Raw genomic sequence first — 26,082 nt, 5'->3', positions numbered from 1 at the left:
TGGAAAAAAATTCAAAAATAATATCTAATTTACCCAGCAAGTTTGTTAACACTGTTCCGGGTATTTTTTCCCTTTAGTGTAATCTGTGCTTTGACTGTAGTTTGGTTACCTGGATCCCTGCTTCTGAATAGCATGGAAAGAATACTGCTAATTTGATCACTTCTACGGTCTGATTTGCTATATAAAAGAAAGAAGTATTAGCAAAATGCTAGTTTAATAGAGGCTGCTTAAATTACCGTGAAGGAACTGTTCATTTTTAGCAAATTGCATTTGAAAAACGCAGTAGTAGGCTTGTTTTGGAAATTTGTATAATAAGAACATAAATAAAAACCACTCAGTTTAACATCACTGATAGTCACACACAGATGCATGAATGCGCACGCACACACACACACACACACACACACACACACACACATACACTTCTCCCCTCCATAAATACGTAAGAAAAAGAACAGGGAAATAATACTACGATTACTTTTACAAATGAGCTAATTTAAGGAATTCAAAGACTACTGTTAATGTTAATTTGCTTAATGTATAACATGCTTATTTTATCTTTTAAATAGAAAACACTAGGAAAAAGTTTTAGATAGTTTGCTACCAACACGGGAAACACAAATTTTACAGAAAAAATAAAGAGGCATTGAAGCAATGTTGCCGCGTTGCACTAGAGAACAGGAAAGCCGTTTCTAAGGGTACTGCCAGGTAAAGACCAAGAGCTGATGTCATTCACATTCTTTAACATCAGTTTTCCTAAAACAGCATAGGGATGTAGGATGGAAGGTAAAATATTTAAACTCCTTAATAAAGAACTGACCTTAATTTATCTACATTCTGAATGAGACTAATAGTTCTGCTTTTCTAAGAACTGAAAATGATGAAAATACTATTATTTTCCTCTGGTTTATTGGTTTTTCTGCCTATATATTCATGAAGTCTTTTAATACCAGAGGATATTCATTCTTCCACCCCCTTCCTCAATTACCTTAAGGCAAGACCTTCTTTCAGATGTGGAAATATTTGCAGGACTGCAGGACAAAGAACTGAGACATTTTCATAGAGTTGATCAAGGGGGAAAAACAGATTTGCAAGATTCTGTTAAAGAGTAAGAAGAGACTAAATGACAACTTTAAATCTGTCACAATCATTTACTAATGTGCTGCTATATCAAATAAGTCTAATTTTTTGACAGCACCAAATTAGATTTATTGCAGAAACTGCTGCATAAATAGCATATGGCTATGTTATACCACCTATTTCAAATCCTGGTAATGTTTCCCTTCCCCCTTCAAAATGAATAAATTGAGCCAAGCTACAAACCTTCTGTGAAAAAAGAAATATACTAGTTCAAAAACAGATGTAGGCGATCTGGATTTCTTTGTTAAAGTAATAGTTTTAGCATGAATGTCCCACTTCTATATTTAAAAAAACATGACTCCTTAATAAGTTATTAAATTTAGTAAGTCAGTTTTCTCTTCCATTTCTTTCAGAATGACTTAATTTGATTTTTGTTTTAAGGTTTTAGGTTCTGAATTATGCTTACATTTTGATGTTCAATCCACAGTTACACGGGGGAAAAAAGAAGGGCAAGTGGCTCTGAATCAAGCATGGCTTAAATCAGGTTATGAGACATTATTAAGCACAAATGCATGTATTGTATGATTGCTTTTGGTTTTCATTTGTGAAAGACGTGGTAGAAATCATATCAAAAAGTCTTCGCTAATTTTAACTATAGCTTTGATACTGCAAACTCTTTGATGCATAAAATATATAAAGTGATCATTCCATGTGCCACACTATACACATTAGGACGGCAGAAACGTACAAACTGCAAAAATCAAAGTTCCATGAAAACTGGGACTGAAAACTCACACGACAATTCCGAGATGGACAATTCTTCCTTTCTCAGTCTCTACCCTGATACCCACCCCACCCCCAACTGTGATGCAATTCAACTCAATTTTTCTTTTTGAACAAAAGTTTCAGTTCTTCCTTAGATGGGAAAGACATTGCAAGGTCTTATCTCAGACCAATGGGCACACCACTGCAAACATCATGGCACTCGGCTACCCCGCAGACTCCCTCTCTGTGGTCAGTCTTCCCAGCTGCCCTATCTGTTACTGTCTGATTAGTTCTGCTAAGGAGCCCCTCCCCTGCCAGCTTTCGGTGCCATCTGTTCTACACAAGATGGCTGCTGCCCAGCAACCTAACACTGCCCTCCTACCTGGCACCCGGCTACCATCCTTACCCCAAAGTGCTAACACAGGTTCTCACTGCTGGCAGAGTCAGGATTTCATTACTACTACTTTGACAAGTGCAGGGTTGTTTGTAATTTCTCTTTTATCCTGATTTTGATTGTACAACCACCTCCCACTGATTCAGTTTGCTTCAGTTTTGTTGCTCACAGATTTTACTCTCCACATTAATCTCCCTCTGGCATGTTACTGCATCTGTTCCCTTTTTTATTATTAATTTTCAAATTCCCACCATTTTTGACAAAAAGGAGGTAATCTACACTCTGTTTCTGCCCATTTCATTTTCTTTAATTTGGAAGATAAGTATGAAAGCATGCCAAAGAAGTTAATTCTCCGTTAACAGTTTATTTTCTGGCATCCCTAAGCCTTTGTATATGAAAAACAGATAGGAATAAATGTTGACTGAATCACAACAACATAGTCGGAACCATTCCTGAATTTAATGAAAAGCAAACATATGAAACAGCATTTTTAAAGTTTATTAGTTATATGAGTTGTCTCATGCTGTCATTCCTTCTTCCACTTTTAACAGATAATTCTTTGTGGAAATTAGTCTGAGTGCAGGATCTGAGTTTGGGTACATCTATAGTTCTGACATGGGCTCTATCTTCACTGTAGATTAATTTTATTATTCCTTAATGTAATTATCATCTTTCTTCAACCCAAACATTGATGATTAATTCACTTGCGAATGATTGTGAATAAATGCCTTATTTCAGAAATCGGCTAAGAATAGAGAATTGCCATCAGTGCAACAAAGCAGAGCTTAAAGAGCCCCTAGGTTGTGGAGCTGCTTCCGTGAGATCTTGTTTAACAAACAGTTAATATCAGGAATGGCAAGATGGTTTTTCCTCTAAAGGCAAAGAGGACTGCTTAAGATTTAGAAAATAGGAAGTCATACAGTTAACAATATACTCTCTTTGTGTCCCTAATTTGTCACCATCATCACCTTGCAAAAAAGGACTTGAGTAATTTGATCACTGCCCTAACATTTTCTAGATTGAGCAACACATTGTGACTGATAATTAATTTTACATGAATTCATATTAATAGCATAGGAGTCCCTGAACAGATGAGCAACACCTCAGATTTACAGAAACCTGAATGAGTTTAAGTGATTTTCATACTCACATATATCCTCATAAAATCACAGTAAAGATCTGTAGGAAATAAAGTACAGTAGGAGATTTTTCCAAAGGCGACAGAAGATAACCATAAACAGACCTATGCCCAGCCAGGTGAACCACACTTCAGATCTGCTATTGGAAGATCAGAAAATCTTGAACATTGCTAAAACCCACTTTTAAGGCCCCATCTTGAACACTGCCTAAATCTATCTCTTGCATATATTCCAATAGTGACTTGTTACTTTATTTTATATAATTCTTTTGTGGGTACAGTTATATTTATAACTACTCCCTCAACACAGGGTGCATTCTTTTGGTAAATCCCTTGGCCAACAATAGGCTTCTTGGAGGTAGTCGCACATAGGTGTCAGAGGGATAAGTTACAAAGACACAGGGAGGTACCCTCCCTGCAGGAATTCCTTTGACACTCTCCCTGTGCACCACCCTCCCCATTGCTTGGTCAGGGCAGGAGATGCTCAGCCCTCCCACAGGTGACCTGCACTTGCTGGGGAGAGGCCACACAGACCCAAGGTGAAGCAGTCTTTGCTCAGCTAGTCATCCGCTTTACAGGCTGTTTCCAAACATTTTCTGACCTCTCTTGTACCCACTCTGAGTTCCTGAATTCAGGGAACCGTCTCCGCTGATTGTCCAATCTAATAAAGTAGTAGCTTAAGAAAAGTTTGTTTACTTGAATTGGGCCCTGCTCCTCCATGAGACATGGCCCGAGATGGGCACTGAGGAGACTGGATATACTCAAGCCTCCTCTTTTCTCAGTATCCTTAAAATGAGCTTTGATTCCAGGATTTACCAACCAATGAATCACTCTACGATCTACTTGTGGGTATCAGGGAGACATTAAATTACAAGTGAGTAATGCCTAATACTAAGTTGATGATCTTTTATACTTCTTTTACCTTAAATTAGCATTAGAGAGCAGAGCTTTCCTGCAGAAAATTATTCAGACTTAGGGCTACTAGGATAACAATTCTGCTCTTGCTTTTTTTTCTCCTATTTTCATTGAACTTGATGTTCATTGTTTTGAATCAGGCAAGTGGTGTGGACGATGCCTTCTCAGTTTCCTCTGGGCTTCTTCAGAAAATGAATTGGCAGCCACCACCACCATGCTCCAGGCTGTGGGCCTGTGCGGCAGGGAGAAGAGTACATCCCCAGCATGGATTTTCATTGCACACACATTCGGGCTTCACAGACTGAGAGAAGCAAGCCAGGGAACGCTAAGCAGAACCTTCAGAGACACATTCCCTGGCAGCCTCTGACTCTAACCTCCCCTGCCCTGGGCCACACTGAGACCAGGGTTCTTAGCCCATCAAACAGGTGGAGCAGAGTGGGCTTGGGCAACGTGGTGTCCACCAGAGCAAAATGAAATGCCTTGTCTTTCCTGGCTCTCTGACAGCCTGTTCCCTCTGATACTGGGTGGGGGAAGGAAAAGAGGACGCAATTTAAAACAGTACCAAGGCTGTCTATTTCAAGACTTGAAGATGTTGGTTGCACATATATCCATTTAAAATTATTTTTGACACGTTCTCTGCTTAATTTATTCATGAAAGGAGTATAAGAAAAAAAATGAACTTAACTTTTAAATGGAAACTTAAGGCTAAAAATTCCTCAATAATTTGGAAAAAAAAGATACAGTTCACTATGGAATAGCAAGAATACATGTCAATGTTATACCATTCCCTTCAAATGAAGAGATATTGAAAGCTTGGTCTTTTGACCTAAGCTAGTTGTCACCTGAAGAAGAGTGCAGTTCCTTCTGAATTTTTCACTAACAACAAAGACGAAAGGCACGTTTATCCAGCATTTACAGAGATCTTGTCAAACAGCCTGCTGACGAACTTGGTGCTGGAGACACAAAGATGAAAAAGGCCTGCTTCCTGGCCCATGAACTGAGAATTTACAATCCCCAAAGTATTTCTATTTAGCTTTGAATTATGTTTTTATGCTTCTTTGTGAACATGAATCCAGATCACAGGTTCTAGAGTGTGATGGACCCAGTTCAAAGTCTGCCTCCTCCTTCCCCCTGTGTGACTCCTTGTCTCACCCTTCCAAGACTCGGCTTCCTTGGGCTTGTTGTTCTGACTGAGAAAGCAGGGTGTCTAAGCTTCTTGTGTAAAATAGCTAATATTTTACAAAGCATTAGCTTTGCTAAATGCAAAAGAAAGAATTATTAAAATTTTTTTTTAATTTAAAGATACAAAAAAAAAAGAGCACACTGACCACGGACTTGGATATCGTGGCAATTTAAAATGATAAAAACGTTTCCAAACACTCTCACCTTTGGATCTATCTTGCCACAGAGTAGTAACCTACAGCCCACCATGGACCACACTTACTATATAGCACTGTTATAGGAAAACAAGGCACAGTGCTTGGCACGTGCTAAACATTCACCTATGCATCCTTTATATCTCTCTTTTTATATTCTAAGAGTTCTTTAAATAAAACCACAAAGCATCCCTGTGGAGAACTGATCATGCCTCCTTGGATTTATGTTGACAATAGAGAATCTCTCTCAAACCAACATGACAGAGATGTACTCCTCTTTCTCTTTCCACTTCCAACCATCCCTTAGCCAAAGGAAAAAGCGGGGATTGTTAAAAAGACAACAGAAGGGACATCTGCTGTTTTATTTACTCAGGATCCTGACAACCTTCCCCTAGTAAGAGCACCTCCCCTTGCTTAGTACAACTCTCTTCCCTTACTCTTGAGGTTCTGCCAAGGCTGCCAGCCACAGCACCCAAAAGGGTGTGTGTGCACATGAGTCAGCTTTGAAATTTGAACTGAAGGTTCTGAATTGGAAGTGGAGGAGCCAGGACGTCACATTCTTACAGTTTGAAATCAAGGGCATCTCCTTTATGTTTAGTTCAGATTGAAGGATGTGGCTCCATGCTGTGGAAGAACCTGAAAGAATGAGCCAACTTTCAGACAGAAGTCGAGCCCTGCGATTGACAGAAAATAACTGCACGATGGTGCCGCCTGGAGTCCCTGGTCCAAGAAACCCCGAGGCCCCAGTCGCACCTGGGTTTTACATGGTCTGGTTATCAAACTAATAATTCCCCCTTTGGGGGTTTCTATTACCTCAACCAAAGAGTCCTGACTCATACTGGTAATCTGAGAGGTCAAACCACTAAGAATGCACTTACCAATAGTTATTAGGTGGAAGCTAAAGGCTCTGGAATGGAAGCCTTAATCACCTCTCCCCAGGTAAAGCACCCATCATAATCGGATAACCTGGTGGCTTCTCTCTTATACTCTTTCTCACTTTCAAAAAGATACGAACACTATAGCTCAAGTTACTATCTCTCGAGGACATAAGGTCAAATTGTCCCATCTAGATCACAAAAGTAGGTCATAGCATAATACCTATTTTATGGACCTCCCTTAGATTCCTGCTCGAAGAAGTGCTTTGAAGTACATATCATTAAAAACGTTATTTATGTAAAAGGGGAAATACACATTTTAAAGGTAGCCCTGCTGATATAAGTTGGAGCCTAATATGTAATATCATAAAGTAATCTGCCCACATGTATGTAAATGGTAGTCTTGTGAGAGGGATTTAAATTTTATAGCTTTTTAAAGATGTTGGGACATGTCAAAAACAAATATGTGAAGGAATTTCCACTTTTTAATAAAAGCCTCTCTTTCCTCTTGGGTAAAAAACGAGTGAAGTAAAGGAGAATGATAGTTGTATTACAATGTGTTAAATGACTAAGGCAAATGATGAGCCAAAGGACAGTGTTTCTTAGGAAAAGCATAGCCAAGACTACAGTTCACTGACAGGTATTTATATCAGTGTATAAGGGAGCAGCTAACACTAATCTCTATCATAAATTTACGTTACAGATTTTCTTGGTTGTCTTGTAGGAACAATCGCATTAATCCATTTTCCTACTAAGTCACATAGAACTACAGCCTGATGGATAACTGTATAGGCTTTGCAAGCAAATTGCTGGGTTTCAAATACATACCAGCTGTGCGACCTTAGATGAATTGTTTTGCTTCTTTGTGCCTAGTTGCATCAACTGTAAAACAAGGAAATAATAGTCTGCATCTTACAGGGCTATTGGGAGGGATAAATGAAAAGCACTCAGCTCAGTTCCCAGAGCACAGTAGAGGTTCAGTAAATGATGGCCCCTTGCCTTTAGCTCCTACCTCTATTATTATTTTTTAAAAAGCTACTTCATGTGGCATGGTACCAGGCAGATCCTAAGGTGAATATATTCTTAACGTCAGAGACTGATACTTGTATGTATTTAACTTACTCTCATGTATGCTTGTGTACCTCCCAAATGCCATTTTTCCCTCTGGAATTTACCATGAAACTTCCTTCATTTCCATTTTCCTATATCCAAATGCTACCAAGGATCGCTAAGAAATTACCTGTCCCTCTGTCCCTGTAATACTTTATTTGGAATCTCCCTTCTGGATCTTATCATTTATCTTACCAACTCTTGGTGTATTTTTTTTCTTCCCCACTAGCCTATAAGCTTCTGAAAGGCAGCATACGAAGCTATTTTATATCTCCCATCATCCCTAGCACAGTGTCTTGTAACAGGAAACGTTCCATGCAGAGTGAGCAAATACATGAACAGATATCTTTAAATGTACCTCGAAGTTTGTTATTGAAAAGAAAGAAGTTGTTTGACTACTACTAGCAAAGACATAACTGGGAAGGGAGTAGACTTGCTTTTGTTTCCATGTATACTGGGCTATGTATGCTTAATGATCATGTTTATTAGGCACTGGTTTCAAACACTGTCAGAGGGGCCATCTTTTAATTACAGAGACCTCTAGTTTAAAATCTTGTGTGTGTGTGTGTGTGTGTGTGTGTGTGTGTGTGTCTGAGGTTTTCAAGTGAGCATATTTAGGGGAAAGGCATACTACACTTTACCAACCCTACTTGAATTGTTAGAATGGCTATCATTTGATTCGGCTATGCTTAAACATGTGTGTGCATACTAAGTTAAAAATGAAAAAAAAATTACAAAATCATAACATAGTATAATATGTACAAGAAAAATTCCCAACAAAAATTTTCAATCTTATCTCCATGTCTTATTTTTTACCCTGATATACCTGATAATACATATATATGTATATATTTGTTTATTTATATATCAATACTGGGCTTTAAACAAATAGTCGTAAACTTGCAATATATTAACCATTCCTATAATAATGACTTATTGAGCTCCAACTCTTTGCAAAGGGCTGAGGTAGGTGCTCTAAAAAATATAATATTAATAAGGCCTCTCCTCCCACTTGAGGAATAATGCATTATAGAAGGGAAGACTAGCAGGTACATAAAAACTTCAGAGTATGAATTTATTTTTTTCAGATTTTCATTTTTCCTGTTTTGAGGAATTTGTTCAGTAGTAAGAAATGCCTTCAGCTCTAAGTAGGAAGGATGATTCAGAGGGAAACGTGCTCCCTCTGGCATGGGTCATCAGGGAGGACTACAGTGGAAAAATCAGGATTTCAGGGAGACCTGGAAAAGAAGGTAAAATTACAATAGGGCTAGAGAAGCTCAAAGGGGTATTCTGGGTGCAGAGAACAGTAAAGGGGGAGAAAAGTCCAAAAGTTGAAGGAGGGCTGCATCTGCTTAAATCACATGTTAGAAATCAGCCTGTGAGAGGATGAAACTGGTAGCAATGAAATAAAACCAGAAGGTTGGGAGCCTGTCAGGCAACCTTAAATGCTGAGTGGTCTGGACCTTCTACAATAGCATGGCACCAAGAAAGGTTTTGAGAGCAGGTAACAGAGTCAAGACAGTGCTTATGGATATCCACTTAGCAGTGGCTGGCACAAGAGACTGGAAGGATGTTAGGAGAGAATTTTCATAACCCTTATGAGAAGCTGGCAGAGCCTAAATTATGATGAATGTAAATGGTGGGTAGGAAGGACATTTCTATGAAATCTCTTTGGGCTTCAAACTAAGGAAACGTTTTAAACACAGGATACTCCAAGCAATTTAAATACCTAATGTCCAGAAACAGGAATTTAATAATGCATTGTCTTAAATCATTGTTAGAATCATTGACTATCAAAGCTGGAAGGAAACTTGATGATCTAGTCTAACCTAATTTTATAGGTAAGTTATGTGGGTTCTAAGAATTAAGTAATTTGTCAAAAGTTGCAAAGGTAGTGAATGCCTGTGAGAAGATACTATAACTCAGTTTCCTTAACCCTAGGATACCTACCAACCGCCCCCCCACACACCCTTAGTAAAGTGTGTGGTTTTAATTGTTACTTCACCAAAAGCATACTTTGAATCACTCTTTATTCTTTTCTTATACACTGAAGGTCCCATTTCAGTCTCCTTAGCTATTCTTCCACAGTACTTGAAAACACGGTCCTCTCTACTTGCTTTCACCCACTCCTTCGGCTACAATATCTTTATGTAAAAGTATCCAGATCTAAACCTCTTGTCCTGATCTCTCTCCTCATGCTAGATCTACACTGGACATCTCCATTGGAGTTCCGAAATAAAACATATTCTTTCCTCTGCTATTCCTTTTACATTCCCTAGTTGAATTGATGGATCATCCAGTTAACATAGGCTAGAAACTTTGGAATCACCTTTAATTCTAGCCTCTCTTAGCACTACCTTAAATGCCTCTTGAAGATACTATTTCCTTTCCATTTTACTGGCTCAGTCACAGCTGAGGACTACTACTGTACTTATATTCTAATTGGAGTCTCTGCCAATCATCTCTTCCACAACCAATCTGTTTTCACAGTGCCTTTCAATTACCTTCTTTAAATACACATTGGATTCTATCATAGTTCAAGCTCTCTTGACTTCTTACTTGAGTTAAACAGCCTCACAACTGAGGAACTGTAAACGTTTTCTATAAAGGTCCAGATAATAAATATTTTAGGCTTTGAGGACCATACTCAATTCTGCCATGGCAGTGCTATACATAATACATAAAGGATAATCATGGCCGTGTCCAATAAAATTTTACTTATGCATGTATAATTTTTATGTGTCATAAAACATTGTTTTTCTTTTTTCCCCCCAACCCTTTAAAAATATAGAAAACATTGATAGCTCATGGACCATAAAAAAACAGATGATGTGCCAGATTTGGCCTATGGGCTGTAGCTGCCACCTCTGTCCTAACTGGCCTTCTTGTCTCCTACAACAACTCTCCAAGTTCACTCTCCACACGGCTGTCTGAGTCAGGATCCCAACCCAAAAAGTTGATCATGTTGGCAGCCCTGATTAAAGTACATCAAGAGTAACTCCAGAATATGGCCCACAAGACCCTTCCTCTGGTTCCTCTCCCCTTTCCAGGTTTATCTCTTGCCAAACACCTAATGTGACTGTAGAGTTTATATTCCCTCCCATCTTTATGTCTTTGCATATATTGTTCCCTCTACCTGGGGTATTCACCCCACCTTTCTCCACTCTGAGGACTCCTATTCATGAACTCAGAAAGCTTTCCCTATCACCTTCAGTGGCAATGTAGAATGAGCCAGTTCTCCTTTATATGTGCTCCTGTGGCAATCTTCACTTCTCTAATTACACTGTTATCACACTCTACTATAATTGCATATATAGATCTGGCTCCTTAGTAGAGTGTGAACAACCTAAGGGTAGGAACTGAGTTTTTTTTTCTCTCTATGTCCAGGGCCATCCAATGTACTTAAAAGATAGTAGGTGCTCAATAAATACTTGTTAAATAAGTGAATATCATATTTACTAATTGTGTCCTTCAATAAATGAGTTTCTATTTTCCATTTTTAAGTCCAATTAGACAATAAAGGGAAATTCCAAAAAAGTGACAGGTTATTTTTCTTTCAGATTGGCCTATGGATTTCTACCCCAGTTTTAATTGTCTTTGCCCTAGAAGATTTGAATTCTTATTTTATCATTACTTTATATCATCTTTTTCATATTTAATTTTAAACTTTGTTTAGAATATGCCACTCAAAATATTTAAATTAGACTAAATGAAGCACTACCTGTGTGGGATTTATTTATTTCAGCTGGTTTACACTGAAAAAGAAAGACATGAAGTTTCCCAGTCACACACTTGAGTATATGAATCAATAAAGAATGGTGAGGGGAAGCAAACTCTAAAAAACCCCAAACTATATATCAGAAATATTTAGCCCAACAACCAAGTCACATTTTCAGTGCAAAAGAGAGATATACACAGTTCCTTCCATTTTTTATTGTCATCTTTAAATTTATGAATGTGGATTTTATAAAACATCAATATAGACTAAGTGTAAAATGCTTACAAAAGAGTACTACTTTTAGAAAATAGGTAATTAAGTTTTATTTTCTATAAGACTAAGTTAAATTTTGGTAGACTTGTTGTAAATAAAGCTCAATAGAAAAAGCTTTCTATGGAACCAAGCAAAATCGTTTTTCTTAAGAACAAAGGAATTAGTTACCACCAGTCCATTTTCAGCAGTTGCTGCATCTTAATATGCTTTACTTGCAAGAAATGGATCTTGTCAGACAGTACAAATTGATACTGCACAGGAAAGCTCTCTATGGACTTTGACTTCAGAAATTAACTCTCTGAATAAGACAGAATGGCAAAGGGGACAAAACCAGCATTAATATTTATTTATTGAAGCTCAGCCACACTGACATTAAAAGCTGTCCTATTTCTGTGGGTTAGTGGTACTTAGCACACAAATGGTTGGTTCTCAATAGAAGTCTGACAGAGAAGAAGAACGATTAACTATCATGATCAAGCTAAATCTAAGATTAAATAACCATAGGAACTATGTTAACACTACATTCTTAGTTCTACAATGACAATATTCTAAATGGGCATTAAAAGAATGGTTACTATTCTGCAATATTAAGCAATTTTTTATCATAAAAGTGTTTCATCTCTTGGGATTTTTCCAGATATCACACATGTATAAATGATTTGTTTTCTTTCTTTCATTTTTTCCTTTCTCTCTTTCTCCTTCTTTCTTCTCTTTATCTTTCATTGTTTAAAAAGGAAGTTGGTAAACCATTTGGAATATTATCATAACAAAATGTTTTTAACCAAGTTTGATTTTAACAGAACTAGAGGCATCTTAACACTAACCCAAAACTTTGGGAGGTTCACCAACCTCTAGAATATTTTTTTTTCTCCAAATGCAGGCTGTTCAAGTGGTGCTTTTCTCCATCTGTTATCATACCGTGCTCAGAATTACATTGTCATATTTAATGTAAAAGGGATCAGTCCCCTTTCATAGTTTAAATTCAACATATTACTATGATTAGAAGACCAGTGTTTTTCTAATTTATGAATAAACCAGATTCTATAAACTTACATGTGTATTTAGACAAAGTTCTCTCTAAAAACTGAAAAACTCTAAGAATTGAACAAACCCAAAGCTTTGATCTGAAAACTGAAAAATTGTACTAAAACTCAAAGGGAAAAGTAATGTGACTTACCTACAATTTCAGTTTAAATTTTTCTCTGTGTATATTTATGTATGTGTGTGTGTGTTTTCAATACAACAAATTGCCCAATGTTTACTACCAAAAATGTCTTACTGTAATTTAGGGCTGAGCTACATGTTTACTAAAGTTTTATGACAATGATGATCACATCACAATATCTCATGATGGAAGCAATGTAATTTGAAATCACGATAGTGTAAGCATGGTTATAGTAATGGTTTAAACATGAACAGTGCTAATCAATTTCATCTCTAAATTTTACACCTCCTTAGGACTCAGGTTGCTTATTTTGTATCAGTTCCATCTTAGTTTGCATCTTAGAATGTCTCTTACTTTGTCTCTTTCACCACTGACAGTATCTGATTATTTTCCTAAATATATTCCTCAGATACTTCAGTTCAACATTTTTATTAGACACAGAATTAACAGGAGAGGTAGTGTAGTGGTAGAAGAAATATGTCATTTTGCTTATATTGATAGAGAATCACCTAAATATTTGAGCATTGTAGATGAAAGGTTTTGTAATATATCAGTAATTCCCTGCCACACTTATCATTCACATGTCTGGGTGTTTTGCTTACCACATCTCCACTTTTCTTAATATGCCTGAAAACTGTGTGTTAATTGAATGACTAAGACTTAACTCTAACAACTGTTTGGAAGCCTGTGGCAAAAATCAGTGGAATGAAATTGGTGCTATGGTGCATAATGGGATTAGGCAGTACCTGGTGAGGTGCAGTTGGTGCTCAGATTTGCCCAGCAGTTCTGTCAGTTTCAGGCACTCCTCTCTGGCCCGGGTTGCCTTCTGCTGCTCCTGTTCCAAGTGCTGCTTGCTTTCACTCAGTTCTAAACTCAATTTCTCTATTTCCTTAGGTAGAGAGAAGAGGGAAAAAGCATCCTATAAAATATATGCACTTGAATTCAAAATTATCTCATTTTTATTTTTGCCATGAATTTTAATGTGATGAAAAATTATTAGAAAATTTAGGCTAGCTTCCATTTTATGACAAAGGGAACTAACACAGCCCAAACTGCACATTAGTGAGGATTTTTCAGATCGTAAGATTCAGCCTAATTTTAAAAATGAAATGATTAAATGAGAATAGTCAAAATGGATAATCTGCACTTTGAATCTAAGGCTCAGTCCCTTTAAAAAATAATACGAACTTAAAAAGTCACTATATTTAAAATACAACATTTCTGTTTGTGAGATTAGATCAGACATGTGCAGTGATTTACATCAAATATGAGACTCTTTTTTTTAAAAGATACATTTATGGTTTCATTTGGATGTTTTGAAAACCAAATTAGATCGTAAAATAATTTAAGATATCTTTTAGAAAAATGTGAGGTGTAAAAGAAGGCATCATTATGATGCACAATATTATTTGGAAAACAATAATTTAGGAAAAAAATAAAGCATGAGAACCTTCAAGTGTTTTGAATGTATGACATTTCTGAGCTAAAATAATATTGCATTATAATTGCATTTTAAAAAGGCAACAAAAGCACTCTAAGATTAATAAACATCTAAAATTTATGGTAGTTTATTCTTTGGTCTCAGTATGAAATTATCCTTTTTTTATTGAAACTCAAATATTTCAAAGCAAAAATATGTTACATAGAACATAGTTTAAATAATTTATACATTAAAGTACAAATATTTATTTATTATGGAACATCCATAATTTAAAAAAAAAGAAAATAGAAGAGATAAATATTCAGACTCTTAAAACAAGAAAAACAAAAAAGGGGAAAGTAAAGGGTTGAAACGTTTTCAAATTCAGCAGAAAGCAAGAGGCAATTTTAATACACAAAAATGCAATCTACTCTTGGAAAACAAAACCATGTCTAAGTAGAGTTTTAAACTTGGTATTTAAGTACATTCTAATTTCCTCATGTCATTACTCAACATTCTGAACAATCTACAACTATATTTAATATATCAGGCAGGATAAACTAAATAATTTATTTTTCTACATTTATTACACTACAAATATTCAGTTTATCCCCATCAAAACTGTACATTACCAACAATATAATAAAACAACTTACTATAAGTTATTTATTTTAAAAAATCCTAAGTAATAATGAGTATATTGCTTTCATTCAGAGTAGATTTTCTATATCTTTCAGATTAGGATACTAAGTGAAATTGATTTGTTTAAAATATTTTTAACTGTTAAAGTTATATCAATATATTTCCATTCATAACTAAACATAAATAAAGAGATGGAAAAATATAATAGAAAAGTCTCCTAAATTTTGTCTAACATTTATGAAATTAACAAAAAAGCAAAGAAATATAGAATTGGAATTATACATTAATTTTAAAATTTCAAAAATTCATTCATTAATTTTTTTACACAGTGCTATATGCAAGAATCTATACTAAATATTATGGTGGACTCAGAGTTTCCATCTCTACACTCAGGACTTAACAATTCAGTTGAGTAAATGAGACATAAACACACAAAAAGACTATCAAAATACAAAGCATATAAAAAACAACAAATGAGATTTAGAGAAAATCTGTGCTTCAGTAGGCCAGATTAGGGATATACTAGCATGGGCAAGAAAAGTGGGAAAGAAGGTAAGGCCACATAAACTCATGCAATGATAGATTAGACCAATTATGAAACATCTTGAATTCTAGATTTATAAAGCTGTATTTTTCTTATAGAGAATGAGGAAAAAATGGTTTAAACAGGTATGCAATATGAGAGCAGAGCTTCAAAAAACTGGATCAATGTGTATGATCATTAAGATAGTAGAGACTGGCAGTAGGGAGACCACAAAAAGACAGGTGCAATACTCCAAACATGAGAAGCAGAGATACTTAAAACAGAAGTATAAAGAGAACATGATGAGTATATGTAAATATCAATAAAAGGAGAGCTATCAGGAGACAACAAAGAATTTTGAATTGAGAGGATACAAAAAAATGACAGAAATAGAAAATGTATAAAATTCCAAACTTTCTTCAAAAGAAAAGGTACAAGGACTTCCCTGGTGGTGCAGTGGTTAGGAGTCCGCCTGCGAATGTAGTGGACACAGGTTCGAGCCCTGGTCCTGGGGGATCCCACATGCCGCGGAGCAACTAAGCCTGTGTGCCACAACTCCTGAGCCTGCACTCTAGAGCCCACAAGCCACAACTACTGAGCCCGCGTGACACAACTACTAAAGCCAGAGCGTCTAGAGCCCATGCTCCGCAACAAGAGAAGCCACTGCAATGAGAAGCCCGCGCACCACAACAAAGAGTAGCTCCCACTCTCTGCAATTAGAGAAAGCCCGTGCACAGCAACGAAGATCCAATGCAGCCAAAAATAAAATAAATTTAATTAATTAAAATAAAAAAGAAAATGTGCAACAAGTTTTATAAGTATTTTCCAACAACAACAACGTATGTAACCTTACATTGGTAATTAGGTTTTAAGCATAAAGCAGCAGCTTTCTTAATCTCATGTAATAAAAAGTCAGAGGCCACACTGAAAGTCAGTCAAACACAGAGATAAAGAACATGGGCCCAAGAGTCAACACAAATCAGGGTTTCAGGCACAGCTCTGGCACTTTCCAGCTCTGTGACCTTGGACAAGTGACACAAGTCTTATCAGTTTCTTCAGTCTAAAATGGGAGTGATAACTCTAGCAACCTCCTAAAACTACTGTGAAGATAAAATGAGATGATGAGTACTTAGCAGAGTGCCTAGCATATAGTAAGAGCTGAAAAAAAGACAACTAGTATCATTACTACTGATTTTTCTCTGTCTTTTAAGAAGAGCAAAAATATAAGTAGAAGAAGAAGACCTGCCTAAGGATATATAGTTATCACTGAGGACTAAAGAGTTCTTGATTTAGTTCAATAAAATTTCCAGATAAAGTCCTATTTTGGAGAAAACTGAATAAAACTTTATTATAATTTCAAAATGCAAAAAGCATTTTTGCTAGGAAGATGGAAAATTACTGCCTGCTTCTGATTATCTGTGCCAGAGAAACAGCTTATTGGTGCAGATAATCAAAATCAACAAATAATCTAACCAGCTGGACCAGGGCTCAACACTTACTCCCTGAGTCAGGAAAATCTGCCATGGCACCAACTCCAACAGTTAGAAGAGGAATCTCTTGCCAGAAATGCCATACTCCCACTGGCAGGGTAACCCTTTGCCTCACCCAACTAGGTCAAGGCTGCTTCCTTGGCTGTACGTAGTGGTTCAGGGATTAAAGACCAACAACAGTCGTAGGCCAATTGTACACTACTCTCAAAGTACACTATTAACCTGCAATGTACAATGCAGTTTGATATGGCCATCTTTTGGCTAACCAGGCAAAGACGAGTCCAGATAGCTTTACACTGTACCAAAAGATACACTTCAAGTCATGAATGTAACCACAGGAATAACTAAAAGCAGAAACTGTTAAAAGTGGCTACCTCAGGAGAATAGTACCAAGGATGGGATGTGGAGAAAGGGAGACTCATTACTCTTCATTTATAATCTGCAATGTACCAAATTTTCTTATTAATCATGGTAAACTTTATTATAATGATTTAGATTTTCTTATCAAAGTAATGTGCCTAATTTAAGTCAGATAGTACACCCATCTCCAAGCCTAATCCTCAATGGCACACAGTATCCACCCTTGATATTTATCTTCATACTTTTAAGTAACAGACTTATAATGCTATCCCTTGATTTTGCTACATTAGACATCATCTACTGACTTCCTATATTAAAAAAGGTAGTGATTTAGCTCTCTTATACCACCCAATATACCTACCTCATCCTCCCATATAACAATTTTGGTTAAATCATTAGTCAGTAGTTCATTCACATTATAATGATTATAGAAATATTATTCACTACTGAGACAAGCATTATTCTGCTTAAATTAATTTTCTTGTAAAACATTTTATTATTTATGTAGAATTAATTGCTTGCTTTTTAATAGTTATTTTTCTAGGTAAGTAACATTTTTCCCCAAATGTTCAAACAGGTCACTCAAATACCCATCAATAAAATTTTTTCAAATAATGAAACATATCAGATAAATCATCAGTTCTGTTAAATTATTTTCCTAGATATATCCTTCTTGGTGACTTACGTCTGGCCTGGTTGATCTCTGTCTTGGGTTAAGCCTTACCCATGTTCCTATTAGAGTTTCCTATTTTCTGGGTTTTAAGTCATCCTGTTTTACAGTTTACTCCCTTTTTTGGTTGAAATACATTCTCCAGGTAACTTTCACAAGAAATGTTACATGAATAATACATTTTCAAAAAGTATCTGTATGCCTGAAAATGCTGTTGTTCTATGCATACACTTGATAATTTGGCTAGGTATGAATATCTATGCTGAAATTAATTTTCATTCAGGATTTTTAAGGGATTACTCCACTGTCTTCAAGATTGTAATATTACAATTTAAAAGCCCTATGTCATTCTGATTCCTAATACTTGGTCTATGATTTGCTTTTTTGTTTCTGAAAGATTTTATAATAATTTTTTCCCTGGAATTTAAAAATTTTACAATGTTAGACTTTGGGATGGGCCTTTTTTCATGCATTGTGCTAGGTTTTCAGTAGGCCCTTTTCAATCTGGAGGTTTGTTTTCTTTAGTTTGAAGAAATTTTCTTGTACTATTATTTTAAAATATTTTGATGCTATATATTTTAATAATTCCTCTTCCTGGAACTCCTGGACATTGGTTTTTGGCTCTGTTGAATTGATCATCTAATTTTCTTATTTATTTTCTGTATTTGTTTTCTGATTCTAACTTCTGAGATAGTCCCTTGACTTCATGTTCCAAAAATTCTATTGAATTTAAGAAAAAAATTTTAGCACAGTTTTCATTTCCATGAGCTATTTCTTTTTTTCATTGTTTTTATATAGCATGCTATTTTTATCTTATTAATATAATATTGTATGTCTCCATTAAAATATTGAAGTATTTTAAATGTTCTCCTCTGCTAATATTGCCTCAGTTTCCTTTTTTGCTATTTATGTGTTTTAGACACTCTATTATATAAGAGGCTTTCTTCAAATACATAGTGATACTTGGCTGTCTTTTCATATTTGAGAATGAAGTACTTAAGAAAAGTTTGGATGAAATGATTTTTGGGTAATGTAATAGTTTAGATTATTCTTCAGCAAATATTCACTTCTATCACCCTCCCACTGGGATTGGAATACGCTATCTCTCCCCAGTGACTTTGGGCTTAGCCATGTGATTTCACTTGGCCAATGGAATTTTCATGTCTATAATGAAAGCAGAAGTCATAAATATGTTTATGTGGTTTGACTTTGTCTTTATATTCTGGTGATTCTCCATGAGAAAAGCATGCCCTGGATAGCTGCTGCCCCTTTTGCCTGGACCACACAATAAATACATGTGGATCAGAACCAAACCCAAACCATAGCTAAGACAACCCACAACCCACAACCTGAAGCAGAGCCACCCAGTCAAATGCAGCACAACAGATCAAATGATATTCCAGCTGACCTGAAGGTTGGTGAACATGAGCATAAATGATTGCTATTGTAAACCATGAGTTCCTTCAATATAAAATAGTTGACAAACCACTCTAAAGGAACAAAAAGTGCTACAACTGTATATCATCTTAGAATGTATTTTATTTTTGAAACAACTGCATGAAGCATATAGGGCAGGTATCCTTGTTTTTCCAAATAAGAAACTGAGGGTCAAAAACATTGAATGATTGTCCAAAGAAGTAAATCTAAGTCTTGAACCAGATGTACTGATATTGCTCCTCCATACCATACCATAAATTAGACAATAGCTTTTAATCTTTTTTCTTTTCTTCTCTTTTTAACCAAGATCCATAGTAACAAATCCATTTCACATCACAATTTAGAAACATGCACACTCTCCCACATACATGTATAAATGTAACATTTCATAAAACAATATTAATCCTCATCATATGTGAAGCACTCAGACATTTCCTATTCCTTCTTACTTTATTCCACGTTTAAAAAAAAAACAAAAGTTTTGGTTTCACCCCATAAAATCGACTTCATGATCCTACAATTTAAAAAGTAGGGAAGGAGCCAAGATGGTGGAGGAGTAGGAGGACATGGAGTTCACCTCTCCCCACAGATGCGTCAGGAAGTGGAACAGGGCTTCCCTGGTAGTGCAGTGGTTGAGAGTCCGCCTGCCGATGCAGGGCACACGGGTTCGTGCCCCGGTCCGGAAGGATCCCACATGCCGCGGAGTGGCTGGGCCCGTGAGCCATGGCCGCTGAGCCTGCGCATCCGGAGCCTGTGCTCCGCAACAGGAGAGGCCGCAGCAGTGAGAGGCCCGTGTACCGCAAAAAAAAAAAAAAAGAAGAAGTGGAACAGTTCTCACACAGCACTGGCTGAACACTAGCAGAGGCCCTCAGACACCTAAAAGGACAAGAAAGACCCCTGTGTAACTGGGTAGGACAAAAGAAAACAGAAGGGAAAAAGAAGAGGAGAGGAAGAGGGACAGCTCCCTGCGGGGGGGGGGGGGTGCTGAAGGAGAGGAGAGGTTCTTGCATCTGGGGGAGCCCCCTCACTGGCGGGGAGATCAGTTGGGACAGAAGGGGAGCATCGGGGGCTATTAGAGGAGAGCACAGCAACTGGTCAGTGGCAGGCAGGACAGAGTGAGACCTACACAGATGGTCCGTGCCCCAGCCTGAAATGTGTGTTCGCTGGTGCAGACAGGGCCTGGAAGCTGGAATGTGGGGTTTGCAAAGCAAACCCAGGAAGACGACTGCTGTAGGAGACAGCCTAAGGTAACAGGAGTGAGGCAATCTATGGCCGTCAGGGTTTCCTCCGCAAGCATTCCATTTGCGGATTGAAGCTAAGCACCATTGTTGAGTGACACGCAAGGGGCAGGGACGCCATTGCAGCCTCTCACCCCATACGCCGGCTCCCTGGGCACTAGGAAGGGCTCCCACCCATGGTCACCTGCGACACGAAGCACCCTGTCCCCCCCGAGGTCATCTCTCTTGCGCACGAGGCTCCCCCACGCATCCGTCCCCACCAGAGCCCCCCCCACCCAAGAGGCTGCAGCCTTCTCCTCTGCTCTCTGTCCCCACCACAGCGGGCACTCTCACGACCCAGGCCACTGCCGCCTCTGTTGCCCCTCCTCGCCGGGGCGGACTCGTGTGCTCCAGGACAGTCCCGGGAGCAGACCTCTATGGGGCTGGAACCATAGCCAGGCCCCAAGGGCCGTGCAACTAAGGAAGAAAAGCTGAAATCTCTCCTCCCCGTTGCACAAACCATGAATTGACACCGCCCCCACTGGCTTTGTAAACTCAGTGCCTACAGAACATCTGAACGGACATCCAGTGCTTCTGCAACCATGACGGGTCTAACTTTAGCAGCTGTAAACTTTGTGGGCACAAACACATGGGGGTTGGGCCAGGCCAGAGTCTGAGCTGCTCCCATAGCATCCACAGCGGGTCCAGATTCATGATTACTGCAGTCCTGGGACCTGACTTCAGTGGATCTATGCTGGTGGCCTGGTGAAAACAACGTCTGAGAGACACCAAGGGCCAATTGCCGACATATCCACAGTTAAGGAGGGGCCGAGAGCAGTGTCAAAAACAGTGCAATCTGAGAGATCACACAACGGGTGAAAGGCGACACAACAGAGCACAGCCACAGGTGAACAGGTCCAGAGAAGGAATACTCAGTGGCTTCCCTCCCAGTGAGAGTGCTCCAAACCTGCCTACCTCACACCGCAGATCAGAAACACAGCTAAGAAACAGATCTGGGGGCCTCTACTGCAACAACTAGGGAGCAGACCCCACGTCTGACAGGGCAGTGACAACCACAAAGCAAAGGGGAGGCCCTGCTCAATATCCAGTGCAAGCTCTGGTCACCGCAACATCAGTCATACCTCCTGTAAAAGGGATAATGGCCAGCATACACTGAGGAAAGAGGTGGCAGATATGTATACTAAAAATAATCCTCACAAGAAAAAAGCTACTATACGCCAATAAAATGGACAACCTAGAAGAAATGGACAAATTCCTAGAAAGGTACAACCTTCCAAGACTGAACAAGGAAGAAACAGAAAATATGAACAGACTAATCACAACTACTGAAATTGAAACTGTGATAAAAAACTTCCAACAAACAAAAGTCCAGGATTAGATGGCTTCACAGGCAAATTCTGTCAAACATTTAGTGAAAAGTTAACACTTATCCTTCTCAAACTATTCCAAAAAATTGCAGAGGAATGAACACTCCCAAGCTCATTCTACAAGGCCACCATCACCTTGATATGAAAACTAGACAAGATATCACAGAAGAAGAAAATTGCAGGCCAATACCACTGCTGCACATAGACGTAAACATCCTCAACAAAATATTAGCAAACCAAATCCAACAACACATTAAAAGGATCATACACCATGATCAAGTGGGATTTATCCCAGGGATGCAAGGATTCTTCAATATATGTAAATAAATCAATGTAATACACCACATTAACAAACTGAAGAACAAAAACCACATGATCATCTCAATAGATTCAGAAAAAGCTTTTGACAAAATTCAGCACACATTTATGATAAAAATTCTCCAGAAAGTGGGCATAGAGGAAACCTACTTAGACATAATAAAGGCCATATATGACAAACCCACAGCAAATATCATTCTCAACGGTGAAAAACTGAAAGCATTTCCTCTAAGATCAGGAACAAGACAAGGATGTCCACTCTCACCACTTTCATTCAACATAGTTTTGGAAGTCCTAGCCATGGCAATCAGTGAAGAAAAAGAAATCCCAATTGGAAAAGAAGAAGTAAAACTGTCAGTGTTTGCAGATGACATGATACTATACATAGAAAATCCTAAAGAGGCTACCAGAAAACTACTAGAGCTTGTCAATGAATTTGGTAAGGTTTCAGGATACAAAATAAATACACAGAAACCTCTTGCATTTCTATACACTAAAAATGAAAGATCAGAAAGAAAAATTAAGGAAACAATCCCATTTACCATCACATCAAAAAGCATAAAATAGCTAGGAATAAACCTACTTAAGGAGTCAAAAGACTCAGAAAACTATAAGATACTGATGAAACTATAAGATATATTGTCAAAATGACTATACTACCCAAAGTAATCTACAGATTCAATGCAATCCCTATCAAATTACCAATAGCATTTTTCACAAAAGTAGAACAAAAAACTTTACAATTTGTATGGAAACACAAAAGACCCTGAATAGCCAAAGCAATCTTGAGAAAGAAAAATGGAACTGGAGGAATCAGGCTCCCTGACTTCAGACTATACTACGAAGCTACAGTCATCAAAACAGTATGGCACCGGCACAAAAACAGAAATATAGATCAAGGGAAAGGGACAGAAAGCCTAGAGATAAACTCACACACCTATGGTCACCTAATCTATGACAAAGGAGGCAAGAATATACAATGGAGAAAAGACAGTCTCTTCAATAAGTGGTGCTGGTAAAACTTGACAACTACATGTAAAAGAATGAAATTAGAACACTGCCTAGCACCATACACAAAAATAAACTCAAAATGAATTAAAGACCTAAATGTAAGACTGGATACTATAAAACTCTTAGAGGAAATCATAGGCAGAACACTCTCTGATATAAATCGCAGAAAGATCTTTTTTGATCCACCTCCAAGAGTAATGAAAATAAAAACAAAAATAAAGCAATGGGACCTAATTAAACTTAAAAGCTTTTGCACAGCAAAGGAAACCATAAACAAAATGAAAAGACAGCCCACAGAATGGGAGAAAATATTTGCAAATGAAGTGACTGACAAGAGATTAACCTCCAAAATATGCAAACAGCTCATGCAGCTCAATATCAAAAATAATAATAATAATAATAATGCCAAACAACCCAATCAACATATGGGCGGAAGATCTAAATAGATATTTCTAGAAAGAAGACATACAGTTGGCCAAAAAGCACATGAAAAGATGCTCAAGATCACAAATTATTAGAGAAATGCAAATCAAAACTACAATGAGGTATTACCTCACACTGGTCAGAGTAGCCATCATCAAAAAATCTACAAACAATAAATGCTGGAGAGGGTGTGGAGAAAAAGGAACCCTCATGCACTGTTGGTGGGAATGTAAATTGGTACAGCCACTATGGAGAACAGTATGCAGGTTCCTTAAAAAAATAAAAAGGGAACCCTCATGCACTGTTGGTGGGAATGTAAATTGGTACAGCCACTATGGAGAACAGTATGCAGGTTCCTTAAAAAAATAAAAATAGAGCTACCAAATGATCTAGCAATCCCATTCCTGGGCATATATCCAGAGAAAACTGTAAATTCAAAAGGATACATGCACCCTAATGTTCACTGCAGCACTATTTACAATAGCCGGGACATGGAAGCAACCTAAATGTCCATCGACAGAGGAATGGATAAAAAAGATGCAATATATATATACAATGGAATATTACTCAGCCATAAAAAAGAATGAAATAACGCCATCTGTAGTGACATGGATGGACCTAGAGACTGTCATACTGAATGAAGTAAGTCAGACAGACAAATATCATATGATATCGCTTATATGTGGAATCTAAAAAAAGCATACAAATGAACTTATCTACAAAACAAAAATAGAGTTACAGATATAGAAACAAACTTATGCTTACCAGGGGTTAAGTAGGGGAGGGACAAATTGGGAGATTGGGATTGACATCTACACACTACTATATATAAAATAGAAAACTAATAAGGACCTACTGTAGAGCCCAGAAAACTCTACTCAACACTCTGTAATGTCCTATATGGGAAAAGAATCTAAAAAAGAGTGGATATATGTGTATGTATAACTGATTCACTTTGCTGTACACCTGAAACTAACACAACACTGTAAATCAACTATACTCTAATAAAAATTAAAAAAAAAAAAAGAAATAGAGTCACAGATGTAGAAAACAAACTAATGGTTACCAAGGTGGAAGGGGGGAGGGATAAATTGGGAGATTGGGATTGACATATATACACTACTATATATATAAAATAGGTAACTAATAAGAACCTACTGTAGAGCACAGAGAACTCTACCCAGTACACTGTAATGTCTTATATGGGAAAAGAATCTAACTGGATATATGTATAGGTATAACTGATTCACTTTGCTGTACAGCAGAAACTAACACAACATTGTAAATCAACTATACCCCAATAAAAATTAATTTAAAAATATAAAACAAAAGTAGGGTATATTTCTGATTATAAACTATATATATATATATATATATACTTTTTTTTACATCTTTTTAAATAGAATTTATTTTTCTTGAGAAGTTTCAGGTTTATAAAACAATTGAGCAGAAAGTTCAGAAATTTCCCATAAATCCATCTCTCCCTCCCGCATAAAGTTTCCCATTAATAACATTTTGTTTTAGTGTGATACGTTTATTACAACTGATGAAGCAATATTGATACATTATTATTAACTAAAGCCTATAGTTTCTATGAAGGTTCACTTTTTGTATTTCTTTGACTTTTGACAAATGCATACTGCCATGTATCCATCATTACAGTATTATATAGGATAGTTTCAGTGCCCTACAAATCATCTGTGCTTCAACCCTTCTTCCTTTCCCTTAACCCCCTGGCAACCACTGGTCTCTTACTGTCTCTATAGTTTTGCCTTTTTCCAGAATGTCATGTAGATGGAATCATACTGTAACATAGTCTTTTCAGACTGCCTTCTTTCATTTGGCAATACACATTTCAGTTTTCTCTGTGTCTTTTTGTATCTTGATAGCTCATTTCTTTTTATCTCTGAATAATATTTTATTGTATGGATGTAATATAGTTTGTTTAACCATTTACCTACATCTTGGTAGCTTCCAATTTTAAGCCAATAATAAATAAATCTGCTGTAAACGATCTGTATATAGGTGTTTGTGTGGACATAAGTTTATAACTTATTTGGATGAATACCTAGGACTACAGTTCCCAGTTTGTATGGTAAGACTATGTTTAGCTCTATAAGAAATTGCCAAACTGTTTTCTAAAATGGTTGTACCATTTTGCATTCCCACCACTAGTGGGTGAGAGTTCCTATTGCTCTACAATCTGGCTAGCATTTGATGTTCTTAATGTTTTGGAATTTATCAGAAATGTATTTTGCAATTTTTTTCTTCAGTCTGTGATTTGTCTTTCATACTCTTAGTATCATTTGCAGAGTAAAAGAAAAACTATATATTTTATATAAATTAAATAGAATGAAATAAAAAATTTCATTAA

The 26,082-nt window shown here is 37.1% G+C and overlaps 1 protein-coding gene across 12 annotated transcripts in view; it reads right to left on the bottom strand.

Moving 5' to 3' along the window:
• The window catches only part of SDCCAG8 (SHH signaling and ciliogenesis regulator SDCCAG8), a 265,774-nt gene that overhangs the window by 114,912 nt on the left and 124,780 nt on the right, over positions 1-26,082 (bottom strand). For 10 of the 12 annotated variants that reach the window (XR_010941421.1, XM_067729496.1, XM_067729494.1 and 7 more), the window contains one exon: positions 13,556-13,698. Coding sequence is in view for 10 of the 12 variants with exons in the window: in XM_067729496.1 (XP_067585597.1) it covers positions 13,556-13,698 (143 nt within the window). In the remaining 2 variants the exon portion in view is untranslated. Of the gene's footprint in view, positions 1-7,371; positions 7,426-8,866; positions 8,892-13,555; positions 13,699-26,082 lie in introns of those variants that run through there. The other 2 variants (XR_010941422.1, XM_067729500.1) reach the window with 2 other exon arrangements.

Source organism: Pseudorca crassidens, chromosome 2 (assembly GCF_039906515.1).
Source record: "Pseudorca crassidens isolate mPseCra1 chromosome 2, mPseCra1.hap1, whole genome shotgun sequence".
NCBI lineage: Eukaryota > Metazoa > Chordata > Mammalia > Artiodactyla > Delphinidae > Pseudorca > Pseudorca crassidens.
The sequence above is the reverse complement of the archived record's forward strand: the minus strand, read 5'-3'. Positions and strand labels throughout refer to the sequence as shown.